The sequence below is a fragment of the Cariama cristata genome, unplaced genomic scaffold (assembly GCF_000690535.1).
Source record: "Cariama cristata isolate BGI_N322 unplaced genomic scaffold, ASM69053v1 scaffold28647, whole genome shotgun sequence".
In the NCBI taxonomy this organism is placed as follows: domain Eukaryota; kingdom Metazoa; phylum Chordata; class Aves; order Cariamiformes; family Cariamidae; genus Cariama; species Cariama cristata.
Genome location: NW_009627607.1, coordinates 1 through 24,297, shown reverse-complemented (window position 1 = coordinate 24,297; position 24,297 = coordinate 1). Strand labels below are relative to the sequence as shown.

The 24,297-nt window shown below is 40.3% G+C and overlaps 1 protein-coding gene across 1 annotated transcript; it reads left to right on the top strand.

Annotated features, from left to right (window-relative positions):
- Positions 1-691: 691 nt before the first annotated feature.
- Positions 692-23,241, top strand: LOC104155078 (AP-1 complex subunit gamma-1; the record flags this gene model as incomplete). The annotated part of the gene is made up of 13 exons (XM_009704506.1): positions 692-893; positions 5,035-5,159; positions 8,037-8,178; positions 9,422-9,518; positions 11,820-11,896; positions 13,573-13,581; positions 16,299-16,394; positions 16,873-16,953; positions 17,203-17,301; positions 17,742-17,797; positions 18,672-18,785; positions 22,391-22,531; positions 23,187-23,241. Coding segments are annotated over exons 1-13 (1,293 nt in total), but the record flags the coding sequence as incomplete, so codon positions are not given.
- Positions 23,242-24,297: the final 1,056 nt, after the last annotated feature.

The window sequence follows — 24,297 nt, the reverse complement described above, 5'->3', positions numbered from 1 at the left end:
TCCCCACCAGCCCCTCCTTGTTGGTGACAGGCTTGTTTGTTTTAGAAAGAATTGTTCTGTTTGGGGTGTAATAAAAGAATGATGTCAACTTTGTTTTTAGAAGTAGATTCTCTGCAATATCCACACAGCTGGGATTGCTCTTCCTGCCATCTGCTTTTTCTGCTGATTTCCATGCCCCTAAGAAAGAAGTGTGTATGGCACAAGTTTGCAGGATTTTTGAAGCATGGCTATTTGAAACACTTGTATGCAGTCTTGTGCAAGTTATTAAACAGCATTGCTTTTTGTAAGGGATTTCTGTCCCAAGTTGTCATGATTTTTGGCATCAACTCTCTTTGGAACCTGACTTTTCTGGAGAGAGGCAGATGATGTGAATATGAGAGCACACCTTGCAGAGTGCTCCTTCTGCCTGTTTCAGGTGGGGAGTAATGTTACATTCACCTGACAGCTAGCTCAAAGCATAGCAATTCTTGTTTCTAATGTTCTGGAAAAGCAAATATGAGGGTACAATGAATTCCTCTGGTTTTCAAGTTCACTTTTAACCATGCTACTGAAGCAGTCTGCATTTTCTTAATTCTTCTACTTATACATAATTGTAGGGTGAGAAAGAAAAAAAAAATACGCAAAAGTATGAGACCATTATGAAGCCTTTAGGTACAGTACAAGGTTTACAGATCTCTTTCTTCTTCCAGAGGATGCCTGCCCCCATCAGACTGCGGGAGTTGATCCGGACCATCCGGACAGCAAGAACCCAGGCAGAAGAGCGTGAGATGATCCAAAAGGAATGTGCTGCTATCCGGTCATCCTTCCGGGAGGAAGATAACACATACCGATGCAGAAATGTGGCAAAGCTGCTGTATATGCACATGCTGGGATACCCTGCACACTTTGGACAGGTAGGTCAGAGTTCAATGCTTGCTGTGCTATATACATATGCCAGTCTGTTCTGTGTGTTTTGGGCACATTGACTTATTTGGAGCGTTCCTAGCTGCAGTTTTGCTGTCTGTGCTTTGTGATGTTTGGAGGTCTGTCTTCATGTATGTTCTGAGCCTACATTAGTTAGTTTTGACTTTGTTAGTGAGATCTGCTGTTTGGAGAATCATATTTTTTGTTATGAAACTTAGGGTTAGTGTGCTTTTGCCAGACTGTCTGCTTCTCACTCCCTGTGTTTCTGTGGAGCAGTAGTTCTTAGACCACAGTCCAGTACATACGGATATTTATAGATGGGTTCAAAACAGCACTTTGGAGTTCTGTGTCTGGTGGAAGATACTAGATGCTTCAAAGGAGGTTCTATACCCTTTTCCTTCTAAACAATCTATTCTAGGCAGATAAGAGCTGGTCTGTTCCTAGCAATAAGAAATTGATATTCCTTATCCCCATCTTAGTGAGGTGACTTGGAGAATGCTGGTATGAGTTTTCCATCTCTTGGCTTATTTTTTGACACGTTATTTTTGACACAGGTAGATTGTAGAAAAGAGGGACGGGAAGATGGGAGTTCTTGATCTACAAGATGTTCTTCAAGTTGAGCTTTGCTTAGACTTTGGTGCGTAGTTTGTTTTGCTTAGAAGTCAGTAGGTGTCCTGTTAGTAATTATCTAACCTAGGCCTTTCATAAAGCTAAATAAAAAGTCAGCCAAATTGTTGTGTCCCTTAAAGTAGCTTCATGTCTTGGGAGTCTATCCATTCATGATTGGATTTACCAATCCTGTCATGTTTTGCTGAAGCAGTAAGTTCAAACCACTGAAATCAAATTCCAAATAGTCTTGGTGTTAGGGAGCGAGTCTGGGCTGTGGTATTGCGTATAAAGTGCATCATCTTACTTCTACATCATTGGACCCTTCTCTCAGGATAACGAGCTGTTGCATAGGAGCAAGTCAATTTGTGTATTATCACATTCTTAACACTTCATATAGCCAGGCTCCCTGGTCGAAGAGAGAAACTTCCTGTCACAAAAATTAAGGCTAAGTATTTAAAAGCTGCAAGAAGAATGAAAAGTGTTACAAATAAGTGTCATCTAGAATTTCTGCATTTGACCTATGTTGGGAACATGTTGAAATTTTATTGGGATTATTTTGTCGTGTTAATCAAGTATTTAATCCCATATATGGAAGATTAGACCAGATATCTAATAATTTTTCAGTTTCTGCTTTGATTGGTAATCGTAAATTACCTCTTTGCTCTCAGTGGAAGAAGGATAAAACAGATTATTTGATACCTATTATTGCTGGGATTGCTACATCTCAAACAGAGATCTATACTGACTGTTTTGGGAACAGAGTACTTTATTCAATGGCCTTCTTTCTCATGTAGTTTATCAGCTATGTTTTCAGGAAGGTATAGGGCCCAAGGCTGAGAAGGGATTTTAACGAGTATTCTACAAGTGAGTTAAGTTGCAGACCTTTGCGTGTCCTCAATGCTTATAACTGGAAGGAATCTTTCAAAGTGCTAATGTTGTGTAGGTGAAGTATAGTTTGTGTGAGTTGGGGGCCTCTTGAAGATGCATACTGTTTCAGCAGTGGAGCCTTGTAGATAGACAGCCCAGCATTGTAGACAGGAAGTTTGAGAGTGACAGGATAAATACGCAGGAAATATGTTTTGGTGAAAAACACAAGAGAGCCACAGGCTGTGTTAGACAGTCTCTCTTAAAGATGTGAGCAGACATCTGACTTCAGCTAACAGTGTGGATGGGGTAACCAATAATAAAACAGAATTTAGAGAAGGTATAAGTAGTAGTGAATGGTTGATTCGCTTCTTTCCAAGCCAGGGATCCTCAACTTTGACCCAGGATATCTTGTATGGAAATCTGAGCACAAGCACCATATTTAGCCAGTGTATGCTGAGATGCACCGGATGGCAAGCTGTCGCTTCAGTGTGCACAAAGGCCATTTGTGCAAGTTTAGAAATTGTCAGGCAGCCAGGGCAAATGGTCAAATAACTTTATTATTGTTATTTCTACTTGCAAAAAAATTCAGTTGGGTGAGTGGCTATGTCGGTAAAAACTTGGGTACGTTGTTGTCTGGCTATATGCCTGTATTGTATCCAGCTTTGCTAATGTATCTGTTACAGTACTGATGTAGCAGATTTTAATTGTTCCTTTGAATGAAATGGATATAATGATATCAAGATTTCTTCCACTAATTAGACTAATAAGAGCTTGAGCTGATCGTGTTTCTCGGTATTGCTGTGCATGAAGCCAGTTTGCATGTATTTGTGTACAAGTGAAACAAGAACTCATCAGCTGTTCACGGGGTAAATTTCAATAATATCTTGCAAGTTTAAAAGTACTAGAAATATATCTTACAGTATCTGTTGCAGTCATTAGTTTCCTTCTGCCTTTTCTTAGTCGTTCGTCTTCTGCCTTTGTTGGCTCCTACACTGTAGCTTAGAAGTCATCAATTCTACATTGCATTTTTGCAGAGGGTTGTATAAGAAAGTATCTTGTAAACCTGGGGAAGAAAGCTGGTTCAGAGGTGCATTATTCTCTTATAGAAATAACTGGAAAGATAAGAGGTTGATGTCTTGTGGTTCTGTACCTTATCGCTGGTTCATCTTGCCCATTTGTGCAAGTTGTTATCCTTGTGGATGACTGATCTTACTGTTCAGAGGTGTTTTTTTTATTCTAGGTTTTCTGCCCCTTTAAACCTGGCAAACTGAACTCTCTGTCTCTCAAGCCTTTTCTTACCAGTTGGTCACCCTGCACTAGCTGGGTGTTCGTATGTGACAACTTGTTGCATAGTTGAGTTGTATGTTCTGATGCCATGCAGTTGTGAAAACTTGGCAGTGGCTAGGCCATAGCACTTACTTTCTCTGGCACTTCAACTTTAATTTTCTTATCGGTATCCTGTACAACTTTACCCTCCTGATGTGTGTGTGCTTCTTGCATCTCACCTGTGTCTGTTGCCCTGTTCAAGCTTCCCTATAGCTAGGGACCATGAAAAACTTTTCATGATGCCCTGTATTTTTGCCTCTGCATGCCCCCTTTACTTCCTTTAAAGTGGATCTGTTGCAAGCTTTGTCTGACCCCTCCTTAAACCTGTTGTGTATGCTTACCTGCTGCCCCAGCTAATTTGTAAAACAGACCTACAGGATGTGTTTGTGAGGGATAGGTCTCTTACCTGCTTTGAGAAGCTGTTTCTGCTACTGCCTCTCTGGAAAGTAGATACTGATTGTACTTGATTAGTTATCTGTTAGAGAAAAATATTTTCATGCATAGTAATGTCAGAATATCTTTGTGATTGATGTCTTTTTTTGCAGTAAGGAAGTGTTAAGTTTAAAAACAGGTTAGCAATTGAAATCTCCGTCAGCTGAGTGCAAGTGACACCTATGCATGTTATCTTAGGGATTTCCTTTATGCTGTTGAGCACAGTTGACATTTATACACAGTGAAAGGCAAACTTGTAGTGGCTACAGTGCATATGATTTTAGTCTCACTTCAGGTGTTCAAACAGAGATTGCAGAGCAGCACAAAAACTTAACGATCTCTGACTGTAACTAAGTTTACCTAGCTAGCAAGTTAGATACAGATCATCATAAATAAAAACTGGTTTTGACAACTTAACTTAAAGAGCATTGATCCTTTCTCTGGTAGGTAGATGGACCCATTTAAGCCTGGTTCAGAAGTTTCCAGTGCATATCAAACATGACATATGATCTAGATTTCCAGATCTTTACTATTTTGTTTTTAATGATGGATCTCTTGTCTCTATAAATATGTTTCTATAAATATCTTTTGTGATCTGACATAAACCAACATATCTGGTATATCTGAGGTCATGGAAAGCCAACAGTGTCTGGCTACTTCAAGATGTAGGAGCTGCTGATGACTTTCCTGCTGGCTTGCTGGGAGCTTTGGGCAAGTCATTTAACCTTTCTTTATTTTCCACATCACCAAAATGGGAATAAAATATACTTCTAAAAATGCATTCTGAGAGACCTAAATGAGTAAACATCAAAATTCAAACTGTTTCTCCTCTAGCTAAGAAGTAGTTTAAGCTAATTCTGTCTTTTTTTTTTCTTTTTTTCCCTTTTTTTTTTCCAGTTGGAGTGCCTCAAGCTCATTGCTTCTCAGAAATTCACAGACAAGCGCATTGGGTATTTAGGTGCCATGTTGCTGCTGGATGAGAGACAGGATGTCCATCTTCTTATGACCAATTGCATCAAGAAGTAAGGGTACCACCTCTCTCTCCATCAACACATGCTTTGAGGTTTCAGGATCTGAAAGCACACTCCTGAAAGTGATATTTTGAATACTTTAGTGTTTTTCCCTTGTGTTAGAAAACTGGTATCCTCAATTTGTTGTATGCTGTTGACCGTACAAGACTCTTCTAGTATTGTACTGTATTGGATGATCCTGTCTAGCATCCACAGAGGGAAAAGAATATAAGATGGCATTGATCCTGAAGAGGTGTATGTGACAAACAACACTTCATGTAACTACTGTTACGGAATGGTAGTATGTGTTTGTGGAGGTCATGTTAAGATAAATAAAATCGGGAAGATGAAATGACCACAGTAAGCTGCTCAGCCAGTGCAGAAGACTTCTAATTGTTCTAAAGAACTCTCTCCCATTGTTGTAAATTAGTTCTCTTCCAGCTTGGAGTAGGAAGACTCAGGCAAGCAGTAATGCAGCATCAGTGAAGTTACATGCACCTTTTAAAATACAATTAAATCAGGATGTTTTTATAACACTGTTAAAACTTAGTAGGCTGGACTGGCCATCATAAGTCACAAAGTCATATATATTGCTACAGCCATGTTGTGCTGTGTTTGTTTACATGACTTCTGCTGACGAGCTCTGAAGAGTCGTCTGGCATCAAGGATCAAGGCTGATCAAATCTATCCTGATTTCTTTTTAAGGTTGGCCTAAGGGTCTTGATGAATGGTTTTCCTTGGAAGCAAGGCACCAACTTGGGATGTGCTGTCTGCTTGGCATCTTGCTGAAATCAGACAAGAGAGGATGGAGATTTTTTTTTTTTACACTTTTTTTCCTCTCAGCAAAGTGCTGTTAAATTGGGACTGTTTTACATTATAGTTTAGTAGAAGATGACTGGTGCATTTCCAATAACACTTCTTTTCAAGATGTATGGAAGGAGGAGTGGAACAACTGGGTTCTAGTTGATGTACTGAGAAGCCTGATTCGTTGTCTGTGGTGGTGTCTGGTTTTATTGTTATATTCTTGTAGAAAATAAGCCTCCCAGATATTAGCAAGTAAAGTGTTGATCTTCAGTTAGACTGTGGCCTCAAAGTGCTTGGAAAGAAACTTGACAAAACTGTGTGCTTGAGGATCTGCTAACTTTGGACCTAGTGCCCAGGAGAGAAGGGACATTTGACTAAAGATTTTTCATTGAAATGGCATACTTGTGAGGGTCTTCCATTAGCACCAGGCTGCTAGGTTAACACTTCTTTTGATTGTTTGTACTAAAATGAATTTGTGTGGTAAGGGTGTAGTGAGTTTGAACTGGAAATGGGTCAGACTGAAGTTGAGCAAAACTGGTGGACAGCTTCCCACTACCTCAGTGCGTTGTTTATTGCTTTCTTCATTGGCTTCTGTATTGCTTTTATCTAGACATTAAGGTATTTGATTTATGGCATTGTATTTCATTATTTTATAGCAAGACCTAGATTTTTAATACAAAAAAAGTGAGCACCCTTGTGAAGCACATACTTGCTATACACACAGCTTTATATAGCTGCCAAAAACTTGTTAAAGGAAAGAAACAAAAAAGCAACCCATTTAGTGGCATGTGCTATCTGTTCCTTCATCTGCATGTTGCCGTAGCTGCTTGATGTTACAAATGGAAGACTGTCTCTTGCTTTTCTGCACGTTGTGCACATTTGGTTACATACCACTTGTTTCCCCAGCTCTCCCATCATGCAATCCCCAGCTGCCCTCACCTCCCAAACCAGGAACTGTAGTTTTTACTTTCTTCAACATTGAATCCTGGATACTGTGACAACATGAGTACCAAATAGTCTGATGGAAAAGTAGTGTAGAAAACAGTTTTGAAGACTATTGGCATTGCCATGTGGAAGCTATGTTGTCTTGTACTTAGTGTGACATTGGTAGCTGACCTCATGAATAGCATCTGCTTTTAGGTGGTTTAACTTCTTATTGACTGCTTTTCACAACTTCCTTACACATATGAATAGTTAGGATTGCTAAACAAAATTCCTCTATGGATTATTTTCAAGGTGTGTGAGTGGTGGGAGTTGTGATTTTTACTTAGGATAGAGGATATTTTTACACAGATTTTTTTTTTTATGGACTGTTTGGTTTGTAAATGCAGAAGCTAAAGCCTATCCTAGAACATGATTAAATTGGGACAACCCACAGAGTCGTTTACAGGACTGTACTTCATGTTAGGTTCTTTTCTGCATGCGAGTTCCAAAATAAAATATTATGTCTTTACTTTAAAAGTTTTAATGGAATTCTGTGTGATCTTCCTTCTTAGCTCAATCCCTAGATACCCATCTGATAGTTTTAACCAAGTATTTTATCTTTATAATTGATGATTCTAAGTAGAAGTAGTAGCAAACCCTGTGGTACATGCACTTAAAGCTACCATTTCTCCTAAGTCATGCTCCCAGGTAGAATCATAGAACCATTTAGGTTGGAAAAAACTTTTAAGATCATCAAGTCCAATTGTTCACCTAACACTGCCAAGCCCACCACTAAACCACGTCCCTAAGCACCGCATCTACATGTCTTTTAAATACCTCCAGGGATGATGACTCCACCGCTTCCTTGGACTGCCTGTTCCAATGATTGACAACCATTTCGGTGAAGAAATTTTCCCTAATATCCAATCTAAACCTCCCCTGGCACAACTTGAGGCCATTTCCCCTTGTCTTATCGATTGTTACTTGGGAGAAGAGGCCGACCCCCACCTCACTACGACCTCCTTTCAGGTAGCTGAGAACCTGGAGAGTTCTGGGCGATGTGTGCAGCTGGTTAGATGACTGTAGATGTAGACGCCTTTTCTTCTGTGTTCAGGTTCTCTGTGTGCATGCTGATTGGCGTTTCTTTGTTCTCCTTTGCAGTGACCTTAATCACAGCACGCAGTATGTGCAGGGGCTGGCACTCTGCACTCTTGGCTGCATGGGCTCCTCAGAAATGTGCAGAGACCTTGCAGGAGAGGTGGAAAAGCTCCTCAAAACTTCCAACTCCTATCTTAGGAAGAAGGTACTTCAGGGAACTTTTGAATACTTTGTTATGGATTAAAACTCAAGATTGATCGGATACCTTGCTAGTATCTGGAATACTGGATGGCTTGGATCACACTAGCTGAGTATTTTCCCAATGTGCAAGACAGAGGGCAAAAATCCCTGTTTTAGGAATGTGTGTAAGCCTCTAAAAGACAAGCCTCCAACAGGTGATGCAGTTGTTTCTATTTTGATACTTTCTACCTTAAGGTTATTTTTGGTAATCTGAACACCTGCCTGTTCGCAGACATTAACCCCAAACTTCTAGTCATCAGTTTTATTTCTATGTCTTCTCAGATAAGTCCAGGGAAGCTTTAATCATTAACAGTGCAGGCTGATATCTGAAGATTTGAACCTATTTGATCCTTTCTGTTGATGATGATGACACTAGTATGTGAGGTGGAAAGGTTAAGGGCTTGAAATGGGCAAACAATTATACATTGTCTTGTTTCCATAACAAGTGTGCTGTAGCATCTGCAAGGTGTAATCACACTTGTTCTTTTAAATTTATTTCGTTGCTAAGTCTTGAGGAGGGTGGGGGAGCAGTAAAATTTAGGAAGAGATGCATTGTTACTTTGTCTAGTGCTGGATCTAGAGAGTCATTGGAGAGAAAGCAATGCTAAGAAGTATTGCTGTATTCTAGGAGGGGCACTCAGTGCACTTGGTTCTCAAGCAGCTGCAAAGAATAGTGTCTCCTGTTGCTTCTGCACCCTAGAAGAAGTAGGCAATTTTTATGCAGTATACTTTTGTTTTTCATGGGACCCATCACCTGCAGGAGGAGATTATTTTGCAGGGAAGCAGATGATCTTCAAGGGAAAGAAAATGAACCATAATTTGACATAAATTTAATTATTTGCTTCCAATGCATTATCCCCTCCCTAACAACAGGAAGACGGACTGAAGTAGCCCTATTAAAGGCAGAGCTGCTTTCAGTTAATATTGCTTCTGAAGTGAATAATGTAAAAATGAACCTGTGCTAGTGGGAGTATTACTTTGTAGCTCAGTGCTTTCCCTGCGTTCCTCACTGGTGGTAGTTTTATTGAACTCTTCTCTGTGATGCTATTTAGTATCACTTGTAGTACAGACATGGAAAAATGTACCATAAACTTTCCACACCTTTGTATGTAATGGAATTTTTGATAGTCTCCACTGTGCTAGATGTTCTGGAAACATGTATCATTGTCATTACAGTATGTACTAACAGAGCTGTTTTTCCTGTACAGGCGGCATTGTGCGCTGTTCATGTCATTAGAAAGGTGCCTGAACTCATGGAGATGTTCCTGCCAGCCACCAAAAACTTGCTGAATGAGAAGAACCATGGTAATATCAGAGATACTACGCAGCAAGGCTGTGCCGTTCTTTATGAGATGGTGCACTTGCTACATACGCATTTTATTTGGAAGGAACTTTTGAGGTGTATTTGCATGATTTGTTTCTTCCTGTTTCTATGCAGTGAAAATAAATGTCCTTCAGAAGGAAAGGATGTGTATGACTGCTACTCAGCAGGACTTTTACATGGCATAGGTGGCAAAAGGAACCCTTTCACTGTTTTTTGATACATTTCAGTGGAGTCGGAAAGTTTGTGATTTTTATCCAATATACTGCCTAAAGGGGCTCTAAAGTGCACTTCTTAGGGTTTCCTTTTTTGTGTGTGTCTCTTCTGTTAGCATAGCACTGTAGGATTCAGTGACATCATTTTAGCAGGCATTCCCAGGACTGAGCTACGTACATCACTGTCAGGAAGGAGTCTTTCTTCAGTGCTGTTTTTCATCAGAACTACATCATAAAACAGATTCTTACTTTAGTGGTCCTTTGCGAGATTATTCTGTCTTAATGCATTTTCTTGCACAAGTGCTTCTCGAAGATTATTTAATGAGAAATACTAATATTAACACCTTGACTAATTTACATCACTTCCCGAAGTTTTAGTCCTGTGGCACATCTGCAAAGAGCATATGCCTTAAAAAAAAAAAAAAAAAAAGAGGTTAGTGTACTAGGAGTTCTACAGTAAATGTTTGCAGTGCTGGATGCTGGAAACCCATTACAGGAAGAAGTTCTGTCTCAAGACAGGATAGTTGTAAGTGCCAGCAGTACTAATGGGCCACAGTAGCTTCCTGAAAAGCTATAGTTTCTTTTTTTTTTTTTTTTTTTTCCTCCTGCATGTGTAGTAAACCTTTGAGGTACAGGTCAGTTTGTATCTGGAATGTGGTTTGTGTGTGCAGCTACTTTACCTTGATTTAAAACGTGATGATCAGAACATTTAGACCAGGCATTGCTTCAAATAGGCAATGGTCTGTAAGACTCTGTCAGTAAGTGATGCCTACATGATCCAACTTGGTAGTGTGAGATCCTGTGTCTTTGTCTTATGCAACCTTGAGAAGCTGAAAGCTGTTCTTTAAAGATGGGAATGCTCTTCTTCAAGCCATGGCCAAGCAGAGAATCGAGTCTAAGTTCACCTGAATTCAAGAACTGGATCATCCTTTCTGCTTTTCTCATTCTTAAAAATGAGCATCTCCTTTCCAGCAGTCTTGGCCATGGGCTTTGCATTGAGCTTTCTCTGAAGGAAAATACGTATGAAACCCTTTTAGCAGCCTCTTGGGAGGTCTCTGTGATAAGTAAGCAGTGTCAGTGTTAAGAAAGCTGTGACACAAGCTTTATAGATAGATATTTATGTACTTCAAAACAGATTTTGGTTAGAACCTGCAATAGGTCAGAAAACTGCATAGCTTGTGGAATATATATGTTGTCATCTCTGTAGAAAACATTGCTTATTAAGCAGGCTTCTAGTCTCTTCCTGAGTCAGGCGCTCTCCAGTACAGACTTAACAGCTACATAAAATGAATAACTGAAAAAGTTAGCATCTGTGAAGGATTGTTGTGTTACAGCTCAATGTGGATGTAAAATAATGCTCATTGTTGAAGTTTCATGCTTTCCAAGGTTATATCTCACTAACAAGTTATCTGGCATTGACATCTAGTTAAATGGTTTGTAACTGACATGCCTTTTCTGACTATTTTCAGAGACACTTTGACTGGGTTTCGTTAAGGCAGGGCACACAGCACGTGACCACCAGTGTGCAGACACTGGCCTAACTAAGCAGTCTACTATAGTCTTTCTCTAGACCGATTTCTGAGACCTTCTGAGGAAGGCCCAGTTCAGGTCGCACAAGGTCAGCTAGGGTACCCAAATCAAAAGAGAAAATTGGGAAGTGTGAGGAACCCAACACCAGCAATGCAATTAACACATACTGTCCTTCTACAGTCTTATGTTTGTATAGAATCATAGAATGTTTGGGGTTGGAAGGAACCTTAAAGATGATCTAGTTCAACTATGTCTGTTGCCATCTGACTGTATATTTAGTATGCAAGTTTCTGCAGACAAAGTCCAATTTCTCTCCTCCTTTGGCCTGTAGTTGCAGCTTTAAGATGTGAGCACATTGCTGTCTGCTTTCCCTTGGGCACAGCTGCAAGTGCAAATGTATTTTGGGGTAAATATGTTGGACGCAAGAATATTTCTTTAATGATTTCCTGTTGTTTCCTTATGATCTTTGTCACGTACCTGGAGTCAATAAAATTATGTTAAATGCAGATACTTTTTTCTTTTTTTCCCTCTCACCTTTAGGTGTTCTTCACACATCAGTTGTCCTCCTCACAGAAATGTGTGAGAGAAGCCCAGACATGCTTGCACACTTTAGAAAGGTAAGTGTGAACTGATAATGTCGCAGAGTTCATATTCATGGGTTGGTTTGTGGTGGGTTGGGTTTTTTTGTTGTGGGTTTTTTTTTTTTTTTACCAATGCGTCCTATTGGTCTCCCTAGTGAAAGCAGTGTGCACGTCTTAATAAAATCCTTACAACTATTTGGGTGAATAAATTCATGATACTGTCTGCTTACTATCAAAATTAAAAAAAAAAAAAATTACATTTGGGAATTTTGTGTGTATGTAGCCCTAATCTCCTTCAATAAGTGGGTAAGTTACAAAACATCAGTCTTAAGACTGTACAGTATGAAACTCATCCTAAAGTTAGATTTAAAGTGTCCTCTTTGATGTTCCCTTAGGGTTTTTTCCACTCTTTATAGCTAATTGCACAGTGACGTTGGAATCACAAATGTATTAAAGAGGCAAAGATGAAAAACTGAGGCTTATACAAACACCTGAATGCCTTAACCACAGCCACACAATTTTATAAACTCAGGTCAAAAATACTAATGGAAGTTCTAGTTCTGTAGATTCCTCTCGAGCATGCTATATTACATAATTTTCCATTTTAACTTAAGGGTTTGAGAGTCAATGTCACTCTTCCTCCTCTGGTTAGGAATAGAATCATAGAATCATTATGGTTGGAAGAGACCTCAAAGATCATCAAGTCCAACCGTATACCCGATGCCACCATGCTCGCTAAACCCACTGAACCATGTCTTGAAGCGCCACATCTAAACATTTTTTGAACACCTCCAGGCATGGTGAGTCCCCCACCTCCCTGGGGAGCTCATTCCAATGCCTAACAACTCTAACAGTGAAGAAGTTCTTTCTAATGTCCAACCTGAACCTCCCCTGGCGCAACCTGAGACCTTTTCCTCTTGTCCTATCACTAGTTACCAGGGAGAAGAGACCGACCCCCATCTTGCTACAACCTCCTTTCAGGTCGTTGTAGAGGGTGATAAGGTCTCCCCTCAGCCTCCTTTTCTCCAGGCTAAACAACCCCAGCTCCCTCAGCCACTCCTCGTAAGACTTTTTCTCCAGGCCCTTCACCAGCTTTGTCAATCTTCTCTGGACACACTCCAGAGAATGTTTGTGTCTTGCTGCTTGTACAAACTTCCTTATGCTGTTTGCTATAATGTGCTGTGCAATATTATTGCCATATGAAAGACTACGAATAGAAGGGCATCTGAAAATTGTATTGATTATCCTTCTGACTTCTTGGTCAAAGAAGGAGAAATTGAATAAAGCTGGTAGATCAGAACTGGCCATTTGCTGCTCTGGAAAGTGTTAAAGGTGCTTATTTATTTGCATGCCCAGTTTCTTGTTCTTCCCTGACTTGTCTATATCATGAGGGATTTCAAACAGTACATCCTTTGAATCTTAGCATCTTGGCATGCATCTTCCCTTGCCCTGATTGTATATGTGAAAGCAAGAATGAAAGTGAGACTAAGGTCATCTTGAAGGTAGCCATCCCTGCTAATTGCTCGGTTAAGATAATAATCCTGGGAAAAGAGGGAAGAGATGAGTCCACAAAATTCAGATACTAGGTAGATTCTTTTCTAGCTATCTCTTGTAGTTGTTTATGCTGAGAATGGTATAACGTTGATCTGTCCCTAATGCCTGCTTCGTCTGTTTTGTCCCTTTTGTCTGTTTGGAATCCTGCTGTGTGTTAGAATGAAAAGGTAAGAGTTAATTCTTCTAGATGGTGCATGTTTGCATTGAATCTGTAGATGTTTGTCTGTTGTGAGGCAGTGTCTCTTAATGCCACATTTGTGATTGATGCCACATGCTTAGATCATTTGTATTTGTCTAATGCTTTTTGTGTGCTGGTCTGGTCTTGTCACTAAACCTCTATACCCATGGCAGCCCTGAATCTCAGTTGTGGCCTTCTCCAAACATCACCCTGCTTTCCTCAAGCTCCCTCTCACTTGAGGAATACTTTAGGGATTTTTTTTTGTACCTATGCAAACTGTAGCCCTGGACTTTCTTCTTGTCACAAACTGGGCTTTGTGTTTTGCCTGAAGCATTGGGCAACTTTGGGTGATTCCCAAAAGGGAGCAGGAGAGACAGTTACTTAACCGTCTGTAAGTGGGCTTACTGTGCTGCAAAGAGCTGCTGAGTACAGCTGTATTACTGATATTTTTCATGGCTGTAATTTGACTACAGAACATTGGAGGGGGTGGCCCTCAACCGATCTCCATGGCTGTAATGTTTCCCTTTGTTCTGTCCTCAGTCCTGATAACTTTTGCATGTTAGAAGGCAAAGAAAATGTTAATTGGGGTTCCAGAAATGTTCCAGCAGGTCACTGCACTTGTCTGTTACTCTGTCTTGAGAGAAGATGTTGCAGCACCCTTTGGTTTCCTCTTTAAGGCGGATGATAGGAAATTCATGGTTCCTTTTGTTTGTGTGTTTTATGAAATGCATGTTTTCAGAGGAGTATGTAATTCCTGAAGAGAGAAGGTAGGAATAAAAAGAGATGATGGGGAAACTCGGCTGGTTTTCTTCTTGCACTGTACCACAAATGTACAGGGATTTAGTCCAGAAAACATTACCCACTTAGTCTGTTCACATGCAGCTGTTGTGCTCTGTAAGTTACACTGTGCTTTTGGTACGTTCTGGTACGATTCTGTCCTGAATCTGAAACACCATCTTGATTTGATGTTGTCAGAAGTGGCAACTTTACTATAAGCAATCTCTGATCTGGTAAAAATTTAGCGTGAATGCAGTTCCTGACTTATAGTAGGCAAACATGAATGCAGGAGCAGCCCATCTCAAGGATGGGAAAATTTGTTAAGTCTTAAGGGTGAATCATTGGGAAGGGTTTTGTAGAGAAGATTTTGATAAACTGTAATTGTTATGCATGGAGTTGAGAGGAAGAATGGTGCTGTCCTGGTGCTCGCCATCCTTCAGGAATAAAAAATCCACTTAGTACAGCCACGATAACACCTCTGTCTAGTTTGTCACCTCATCTCCAGCCAATGTCTGGATTGTCTTAACAATACCAGCACTGAGAGGGATAGAAGAAACTTTCTGTGGAAGAAATAAAACTTGTAGAGATCTACATCTCTACATCATCCACCAGGAGTGATTTTTCTTGTACAACTCAATGAAAGTGAGTCCAATTTCTGTCTTTCAACCTTAAGATTTTTCATAGAATGCAGTGGAAATGAGCTTCCATTTCATCCCTCAGAATCTTTTGTTACTCATAGCTGCTGTGAAGGTTTTTGGAGATAAATAGTAAATCTGTTATAGTTTGTCTGCTTTATTGATTGGCTTATTTGCCACGTTCTGCCCTAAACTGATTACTTGCTCGGCATGTGAGATACAGAGAAGTTCTATCATGGTTCCTCAGAGTTGCCCTGACAGGTGAAGCGCATTGCTAGAGATGCCCGAGATGGAGGGAGTGGAACCAAACTTACGCAAATAGGTAGCATTTCTTCAAAGCTGTGTACAAGTTTTGAAAGTTAACTTATTCCTATGGGTAGATGTCTAGTGGGAGACCAGTGCTATCAACATCGGAGGAATCTGAATAGCTTCTGAAAGTTTTTTTAGCCCACACAGTTGGAAGGAAACTCTAAAATATGAAAAGTGTAAGTTGATATGATTTTGTGCTCCTGAATCTGGCATGGTAGCAGTGTGTCCATCAGTTTCTCTGCTATTATGCAGAGCCCTTCTAACAGTAGTGACACAAAGAATTTGGTCAGTTTAGTCTTGCTGCTCTTGCTGAGAAGTTTGGCAAGAGGAGGAGAATAGACCCTGGAGCTACTTGCAGGGAAGAAGTTGTCTAACAATAGAGCCCTGGGGGAAGGCTGGAGGAAAGTCCATTCTCTGCCCTATTTGGAAACTCTTGGAGAGGAAGCAGATCACAAAGCTTTTCTTTCTAGAAGCTGAGTCGGATGGAGTGTCAAACTTGAAGGAATTCTGAATAACTTACTCTAATCATAGCAGTACAGTACTTGAAAAGATCAAAACTCTTGGCTATGCCTGATGCTTCCATGGAGATGTATGCTACAAATGAGTCAGGAGCTAATGTAAAGCTCCTAAGTGAAGCCCTGAAATGATACCATTTTAATAGTCCCAGCACATCCCTTTTTCATGAAGAGAGGAATTTAAGTTGGTATTTCCTCTCAGGTCTCAACTGCCAAACTCTGGTAGATTTAGTACTTAAAGGTACAACATGGTGCTCAGGTCCCAACTGAACTGTTTCTAGTTGTGCCCTAGCTAAGCTGTAGGTATTCATATAAAATCAACTCTAGGTGTGCAGGTTGAACTTTGGGGAAGAATCCATAGACTGACTTGCTTTCAAATACAAGATTTGTTCTTGGATGTGTACTTCAAAGCTGGGGGGGGCGGGGGGGGGAGGAACAACACCCTAATAGGACTACTCTCTTCTTCACAGCTTGTTCCCCAATTAGTTCGTATTCTGAAGAATCTTATCATGTCTGGATATTCACCAGAGCATGATGTGTCTGGGATCAGTGACCCCTTTTTGCAGGTAAGAACTGATGCAGACAGTGATTGATAGCTTTAAGTCTAGTACTGTGTTTTGAAACTTAGGTGTGATGCAGTCGTTACTTCAGGGCAGCTGTGTTGATTTTAAGATTTGGTGTCTTTGTTGGAGAGCACTTGCACAATCAGCTCTATCTACCTTAGTGAAAGACAACTGCCTTAGTTTAAAGAGCAGTTGTAGTGCCTTACAACTTAGTGAAGTTGTGAAAAAAGCAGCAACATGTGTTGGCCTTACAAGGCTGTGCCTGGTGGGTAGTGGGGGTACTCTTCACAGTTCTGGCTAGTGGGAAGGAAATGTTCTTGTTGGTAAAGGTCTTGCTAAGGATAAGCATTTTGCTTAGGAATGGAAATAAGCAGCTTGTTTTGCTTCTTTGCCACTCCTCAGGAAGTGTACTGGGCATTTCATGGCCCCCATGTAAAACTGCCATCCAGTGAGCTTTTCTTTGCTTTGTTTTGTCAAATAGGTACGAATCCTGCGATTACTAAGAATTTTAGGGCGAAATGATGATGATTCTAGTGAAGCAATGAACGATATACTTGCACAGGTGAGATCTGCAAGGTTGATGAGCAGCTTAAACTTTCTCTTTTGGTTTCTTATAACTTGGAATCAGCAGCACTGGTGAGGTACAGCTGCTTGCTATGCTGAGTTGAATTTTGCTGCAAGAGACACATGTTCATGGGTGTGATGCTTGTTTGCTAGGAATTGGTTAGTTTCACTGCCTGTTCTGCAGAACAGCACAAAGGGGTTCCGGTTTGCATGGGTTGGAGTCGCTTACTTTGTTTCTTTTCTTCAGGTTGCCACTAATACAGAAACAAGTAAAAACGTGGGAAATGCCATTCTCTATGAAACAGTGCTGACTATTATGGACATAAAATCTGAGAGTGGATTGAGAGTAAGTTGTCTTTGCTATGGCCCTTTTTTTTTTTTTTCCCCTAGGCTTATATTAGAGTAATTTGTGTAGAGGACACAAAGCAAAGTTGTTTCACCCAAACATAGCTCCACAGTTGGCTCTAGATAAGACTCTAGTCTCTTCAGAAAGTGGTGTGTTTGGGTTTTGTGTTTTGGTTTGTTTGTTTTTGTTTTTTTAAAATAACAAAAATGAAAAAGCAAAACTTCCTGCAGACTGTGTTCCCTTGAGTGCAGGAGAGAGCCTGTGCTGTGTTTGTCTTAGCTTTTCCTCTGCTTAGGCAGCTTCTGGAGTTCTTTATGTTATGGTTTTGGCCAAGAACTGCAGTGGTAGCTTTTGACATGTTGCCTTGAAAATCATCTTGAGACAATGAAGATGATGAGCAGCCTTTTTTGATCACTGAACTTCCCTCACTCTTTCTGCAGGTATTAGCCATTAACATCTTAGGCCGTTTCTTGTTAAACAACGACAAAAATATTAGGTAAGTTGTATGAAGTATGTTTTGGCAACACTCAGTTTAAAATGTGTGAGGAGGAATTACACAAAGATTATGCTGAAGTAGAGCTTTCCAGGAGACCATATTGGGAAATACTGTTGTTGGGGTTAGTATGACTGTCTAGCTTTCTTCTTTTTTGGTGTGTTCTTTTCTGTGTGCAAATCGTAATTGTTGCCGTGCCCTTCTTAGTTGATGAGTCTGGGTGTATGATCTAATTCTTAACATGGGATTTCTTAATCTAGTCAAATGTTGTTTCCAATAACCTGTGAATCTCCTGTCTTGTCACAACTGGTCTGTGGCAATATTCAAAATCAGAGTGGGCATTGGAGATCTGACAAATTAGGCAAAGAGTGTGATTTTTCTGATTGCGTGCTGTTGACAACAACGAATTTTGGTTGTGCTTTGGTCACTATGAATCTGGACATGGAATTACTGCAACTGCTAGAATTAAGTCCCATATGTAGGCGTTTTGTTTGCAAATTATGGTATAGGTAGAAGACTCTAGTCTTGGGAATTGCAGCTCATGCTAGTTGGAGTGTATGTATGATCTGCGGAGGTCTAATCTTTAATTGCCTTGTCTTTTCAAAATCTTTGTGAAGACTGGACATGAGCCTGACATGAGCCCAGGAATTGGGACAGGTAGTTGTCCAGGCACCAGGATGTTGTTAGGCATGTTACAGTTTAGTATGGAAACTCACCTTTGAAGATAGGCCAGGCAGTCCCCTGGAAGATTTCCATTCATGACTGAGTACAAAAACCCTGCTCTGTTGCAAAATAAGACTAAGTTTTGGGGGGTGTGAGTGTCTGTGTGTAGAAATGCCTACAGTCAACTACTTATTGTTGTATGTCCTTACTGCAGATATGTAGCTTTGACGTCATTGTTGAAAACTGTGCAGACAGACCATAATGCAGTACAGCGACACAGAAGCACAATCGTGGACTGCCTGAAGGATCTGGATGTCTCCATTAAAAGGTAGTTGAAATATCAGTGAAATAGACTCTCAAGGTTGACAGCCTATGGAAAGTGAGCAGCACATGGGGAAAATGACAATAATCTTGGGGAACTGTAAGTGAGACTAGTATTAATGCATAGTATGGCTCATACTTCAAAGAAGGTAATGAAAATGTACAGCCACCTTCTTTGGGAAGCTGCTTTTACATTTTACGCATCTTGGATTGAAAAAAAAAAGATTTTTATGTTTACCTGATTTTTTCCAAAATGGAGTCTCAATGGAGATCAGATTGTGTGCTCACAAGATAGAACTCCTCCATAAAGCATGATCCTAGTTAAAGCTACTATGACATACTCCGTATTGCTTTTCTTTCCCAGATGAACAGGCAGTGCCATGTTGTCTTGAAGCAGTGTTAAGCCATCCAAATAATGTATTCTAGATTAAATTTGATTAGGCAGTGGTAGAATTCAGACTTAAGTTGATTGTTCAAATAACTTGCTTACAAACCACACTCCGTTATGCGTTCTTGGTGTTCATTTGTTATTTAAATAACAGTACGTTGCTGCTTCTCTTGGCAATGGGAGAGCTTGCAACCTTACTTCTCACTACAGGAAGCATTTTTTCTGATACTCAGTCTGAACTTCTTCCTCTGTTTCTTCTTGTAACTGAAGTAATATTCCTTTTACTCATGATAGTAACTTTCTCCTGTTTCTGTGAGACACAGGTAAGTACTCTTGAATTGTTTGACCTCATTTTTGCCCAACCTATATGGAATACTGCTCTTCTAAATTCAGTCTTTCAGCCTGTCGGTTGCTTGCTCTTTCTTTCAGAGCTCTCTTTCTCATCATTATTCTTTCTATAACTGGTGATCTGAGCTCAGTGCAGCATAGAACATGTCAGTGATGGGGACAGTTGCGTCCCTGTTGCATCTTGTGGAGTCTGTCTGCTGCAGGCCAAAATTTCATTGAGCTCTCCTCACATCATGGATATACTTTCCAAATTGCTCAACCTCTTCTTTTTCCATCTTGTCAAACTGATTAGACACACCAGATACTAATTCTGATAGACATTCTTCAAATTTATGTCTGTCTTTGAATCAGATCTAGATTTTTAATGGCACTGCTCAGTCTAATATGTACAGAATAGGAAAGAAATTGGATCTGTCTTGCTTCTGAAACTTAATTTTAACTGTTATGTAATGGGTATCATGTAATCTATTTTTACAAATTTGTGTTTTGGGATAGATTGCAACAGTATCTTATATGGCTGAGAAAGTCAGGCTGCTGTTGCTGTTGGGTGCCAGAGCCAGCATGAGGCTTCGTTGTGGAATAGCAAAGCCCCATCTAGGTTTTGGATAAAGGCGATGAAAGCATTTTATTGGTGCCTGCTAGGAAAACAAAGGTATACTACAAATGCTTCATGTCTGAGTGCTGTTGGAGGATGAAGCCTTTGAGTGATCCATCAGCAGAGCATGATGTTGCCATGCTGACACTCCTGCTGCTGACAATGCACTGTCTTCATTGAAGCAATATATCAACTGGGTGTCAGAGTCTCCAGGTAGCAAGTTTCAAGGGCTGGGTCTTGAGGGAAAGACACAATACCTGATTTTGGTTTTCTGAAGCATGGCCTGTTCTCATCACCGTTTAACAATTGCAGTGCAACTTTGGTCTCTGTAGTATAATTCAGAATAGCATTGCCATTTAATTCAAGTCTTTTTGTCTGTGTGCTTAATATCATCAAACTACATGATTAGGAGCTTCATGACAGGAATGAGCTGTGTAATATGGTTAAAGGTAAGCAATATGTGTTGAGATAAATGCCTGATATGAAGATTGCAGAGTACTTCTGTGCACCTGCAGTATCTATATATCTGCTATAACATGACTGAAAATTTAAACATAAACATGGAAAACTTGTAACAGTAGAGCTAGGTGTAAGGGTTGGGAACTAATTGGAGGGCTGAAAACAATTCTAATAATGGTATAGGTCTTCAACCAGCCACAGATCTAGATGATAAAAGATAACAATTTAGTTATATGTTTCCACCCTGATTCTGAACACCTCTCTGTTTTCTAGGTCCCTGGGTATTAGTTGGGTAAAAGCAAAATAACACACTTCCATTTCACAATTCTGTAGAAATCCTTACTACGATAATTACTAGGGAGATGTTGAGAAGCAGTGCTGTGTAGGTGTTTTCAGATTGTTGAGAACAAATAGCTTGTGCCCAATACCATTGGATTGGGTAACGTGCCTGGTCTAAATTGTTGATGTTTCGTGAACACTAGGAAAATCCTAAGCGATCAGAAAAAATAGCTGTGTCCTTGTAGTGGTAGACTGGCAAGCTTGACAGTGGAGCAAGATAGAATCGGTGGGACTACTCATGGGTTTGCTGCCAGTAAATATATGAAAGGATGACAGTATAACTCATGCATCTCAACATTATGATTTTAATGAAAATTGCTGGAGTTATGCACATATTGAAGTCTGGTCTATTTGAAGAAAGTATATATTACAAAATAGGCCTTTTGGCCTAATTTTGGATGCAGTCTGTTGCACATCAGGCAGTATGAAATCACTGTACACACGTAGTTCAGCAACTATCCGGATAACTTCAAAAGATGACTGAAATGGGGGAGGAAGATTTTGATGTGCTATGAGGATCTTTCTTGTCTTCTAGTAGGCTGTCTCAGTGACAGGCAGAGAATAAAGTTCCTGATAGTATGAAGAGGACACAACTGGGAGATTTGGGTTCTGGATTACACCAAATGCTCAGTTTTAAAGAATAGGGTTGTTTAGTGAAGCTGTTCTAATGCATTAGTTTCATGCATTTTGACATAACTAATGCCAACATTGTACAGAAATCAGTCACATTTGAAGGTGGTAGTCTTCATTCAAAAAATGTCAAAAATGGGAGAGTGCACAGTAGAATCAACTACAGAAACTTCAAGTAGAAGGGCTAAGGACTAACCTCCCACCTCTCAATGTATACGACAAGGAATAGCAAAGATCCAGTACTCTGTCTGGTGGTGGTGTCAACTTGGGGGAGGCGGTGGTGGAGAATGCGTTCTGAAAAGAGCACCAGGTTAATTTGGGGTTCTAAAAATCTTATGTAGTCTATCTGACAGGATACGATAAAGCTTATCAGTTAATAATTTTAATCTCTCTTGTATTTGAATCTCTAATATGTAGAGATTGAAACAGGTCTCTTCTGGATCCCTGAAGCTGGGGAAAGCATGTTTTAGCATGATTACTTATTGCAGTTGTGTGTCGGAAATGACCAGCATGCAGTTACAAATACTTGGACAATCAGATGTTAATGCTGGTGGATCCTGGTTGCTGAAAGATATTTCTAGCCTTTAGGACATCTGGATAGGTGTTTCTAGAACACCCCACACCCTGACTCCCCCCTTAGTTTTTTTGGAAGTGGGTATTTATTGTCTACCTGTGAACAGGAAAGTCCTGGTTCATTTAATGTGGAAGGCTGTTCTCCCAGGATTAGTAAATATTGCTCTCCTCTTAATTAAAAGGCAAGTGCATTTAAGTAGCTGGACTTGTTTGGGGTTGGTTTTTTTTTTTTACTTCACTAAGTGACGGTACTTTATTGGTTTTCTGTCTCTTGCCCTAGGCGTGCAATGGAACTCAGTTTTGCTCTTGTTAATGGGAACAATGTCCGTGGAATGATGAAGGAGTTGCTGTATTTCCTAGATTCCTGTGAACCAGAGTTCAAGGCAGACTGTGCATCTGGAATATTTCTTGCAGCTGAAAAGTATGGGGTCAATCTACTTGCTATTAATTTTTTTTTTACATCCTCAGAATTACGAGCATTTTGTGTGGTTTTCCTCCCCCTCCTCAACCCCCCAAGAGAGAATATGTTGATCGTCTCTTCTGCATTTGCTGATCTGTGTGTAGCTTATCAGTTTTAACCCACTCTGAGGAACAGGACACACTGGTGTGTCCCATATGGATAGTCCTCATATCACTAAACCAGTCTAGTATATTGATTTCTGCTGCACTTTGGAACAGGTGTTGTGCTGACATCCTGCCCCTGTCCCCTCTCCGCATGCCCCCATTCTCTCTGGTTAGTTGTACCAGTGGGATGATCTTATTACTGTTGAGCCATTGTAATCAGCAGCCTGACTTTGAAGTATTGTGTATGCAAGGTATGTCTGTGCTATATTATACAGGCTTGTATATGCATTCAGCTTTCCAGTATTGGCATTACTACAAAAAAAATCAAAGAATGTGAAGCGAGTGGTGTTTTGGTTTGTGGGGTTTTTTTGTATGTGTTTTGTGGGTGTGTCCCCCTCAGGAAGTAGTGGGTGAGGAAATAACTGAATGGGGAGGTTCTAATGATGGTGGGTTTCTTGCTGGTGTTGGAGGCTAGCAGTTATTGCTCTAACTTGTTTTCTTAATTTTGTTAGATATGCTCCTTCCAAACGCTGGCACATAGACACAATTATGAGAGTCCTAACAACGGTGAGTGGAATTGCCTCTCTTGTTTGTGACTACATAATTTTTTAATACTGTAGGAGGTTAGTCATCATCAAGTTGGAGATGGCTGTAAAGGCTGGCAGATAACAAATGCTACAATGCACAGAGGAAGTGTACTTACATGGTAGTGACCCAAAGCAGCCAGTCAGAAATATGTAGGCTCAGTAAATATGACTAATTTTTTTAGAAGAAATGTATGATTTCAGAAACACACAAGAATGCAGTGTGTGGCGGAGTTTTTCTACTGCAGTAATCACATCAGCTTCTAAGTTAGGACAGCTCCTGTGCTCTCTATGATTCCAGTATACAGTGCTTTCAGGGGAGAGTGAACACAGCCTTAAGTGACTTGCGAAGAGAAAAGGGGTGAAACAATTTCTTGCAATTATTCCAAGATGAGTTTATGAAAGCTTTTTAATGAAACTGTATCAACAGCCTTCTAGTTCCTCTTCTTTGGGTTTAATTATTGCTCTTTACCTACATGAATTTCATTATTAACATCACAGCTCAGGTGGAACTGGAGTAGTGTTTTGGCAAACAAGAGGGAAGAGGTCTTGATAACTTGGGTAGACACTGTGTTCCCTGAGGCAAAGGAGTGTGAAGAGATTTATTCTATCAGTATGAGTGTTCAGATTTGAGAAGTTCATCAAGAAGCAAGTCTGGCTTCTGTGCTATTTTGCCACCCTGAAATAGAGAAAAGTAGATTCTGCTGAACGGAGAATTGATTTCCATTAGAAGGCTGGCTGTGAGAATTGCTCTCAGATGACTTCCTTCAATAAAGTAACTTCCTTCTCTTGGCTGCTAGAGAAACCATTTATAAAGTTGTGTTCATGAGATAGCCTACTGCGGATTCTTACAGATAAACATCCTTTTCAGTTTACTAGACTTATGAGAACTAACACAGAAAGATGGCATCAGCCATTGTGGTGGGCTGACCCTGGCTGGAGGCCAGGGGCCCCCAGAAGCTGCTCTGTCACTGCCCTCCTCAGCTGGGCAGGGGAGAGAAAACAGAACGAAAGGCTGTGGGTCGAGAGAAGGACAGAT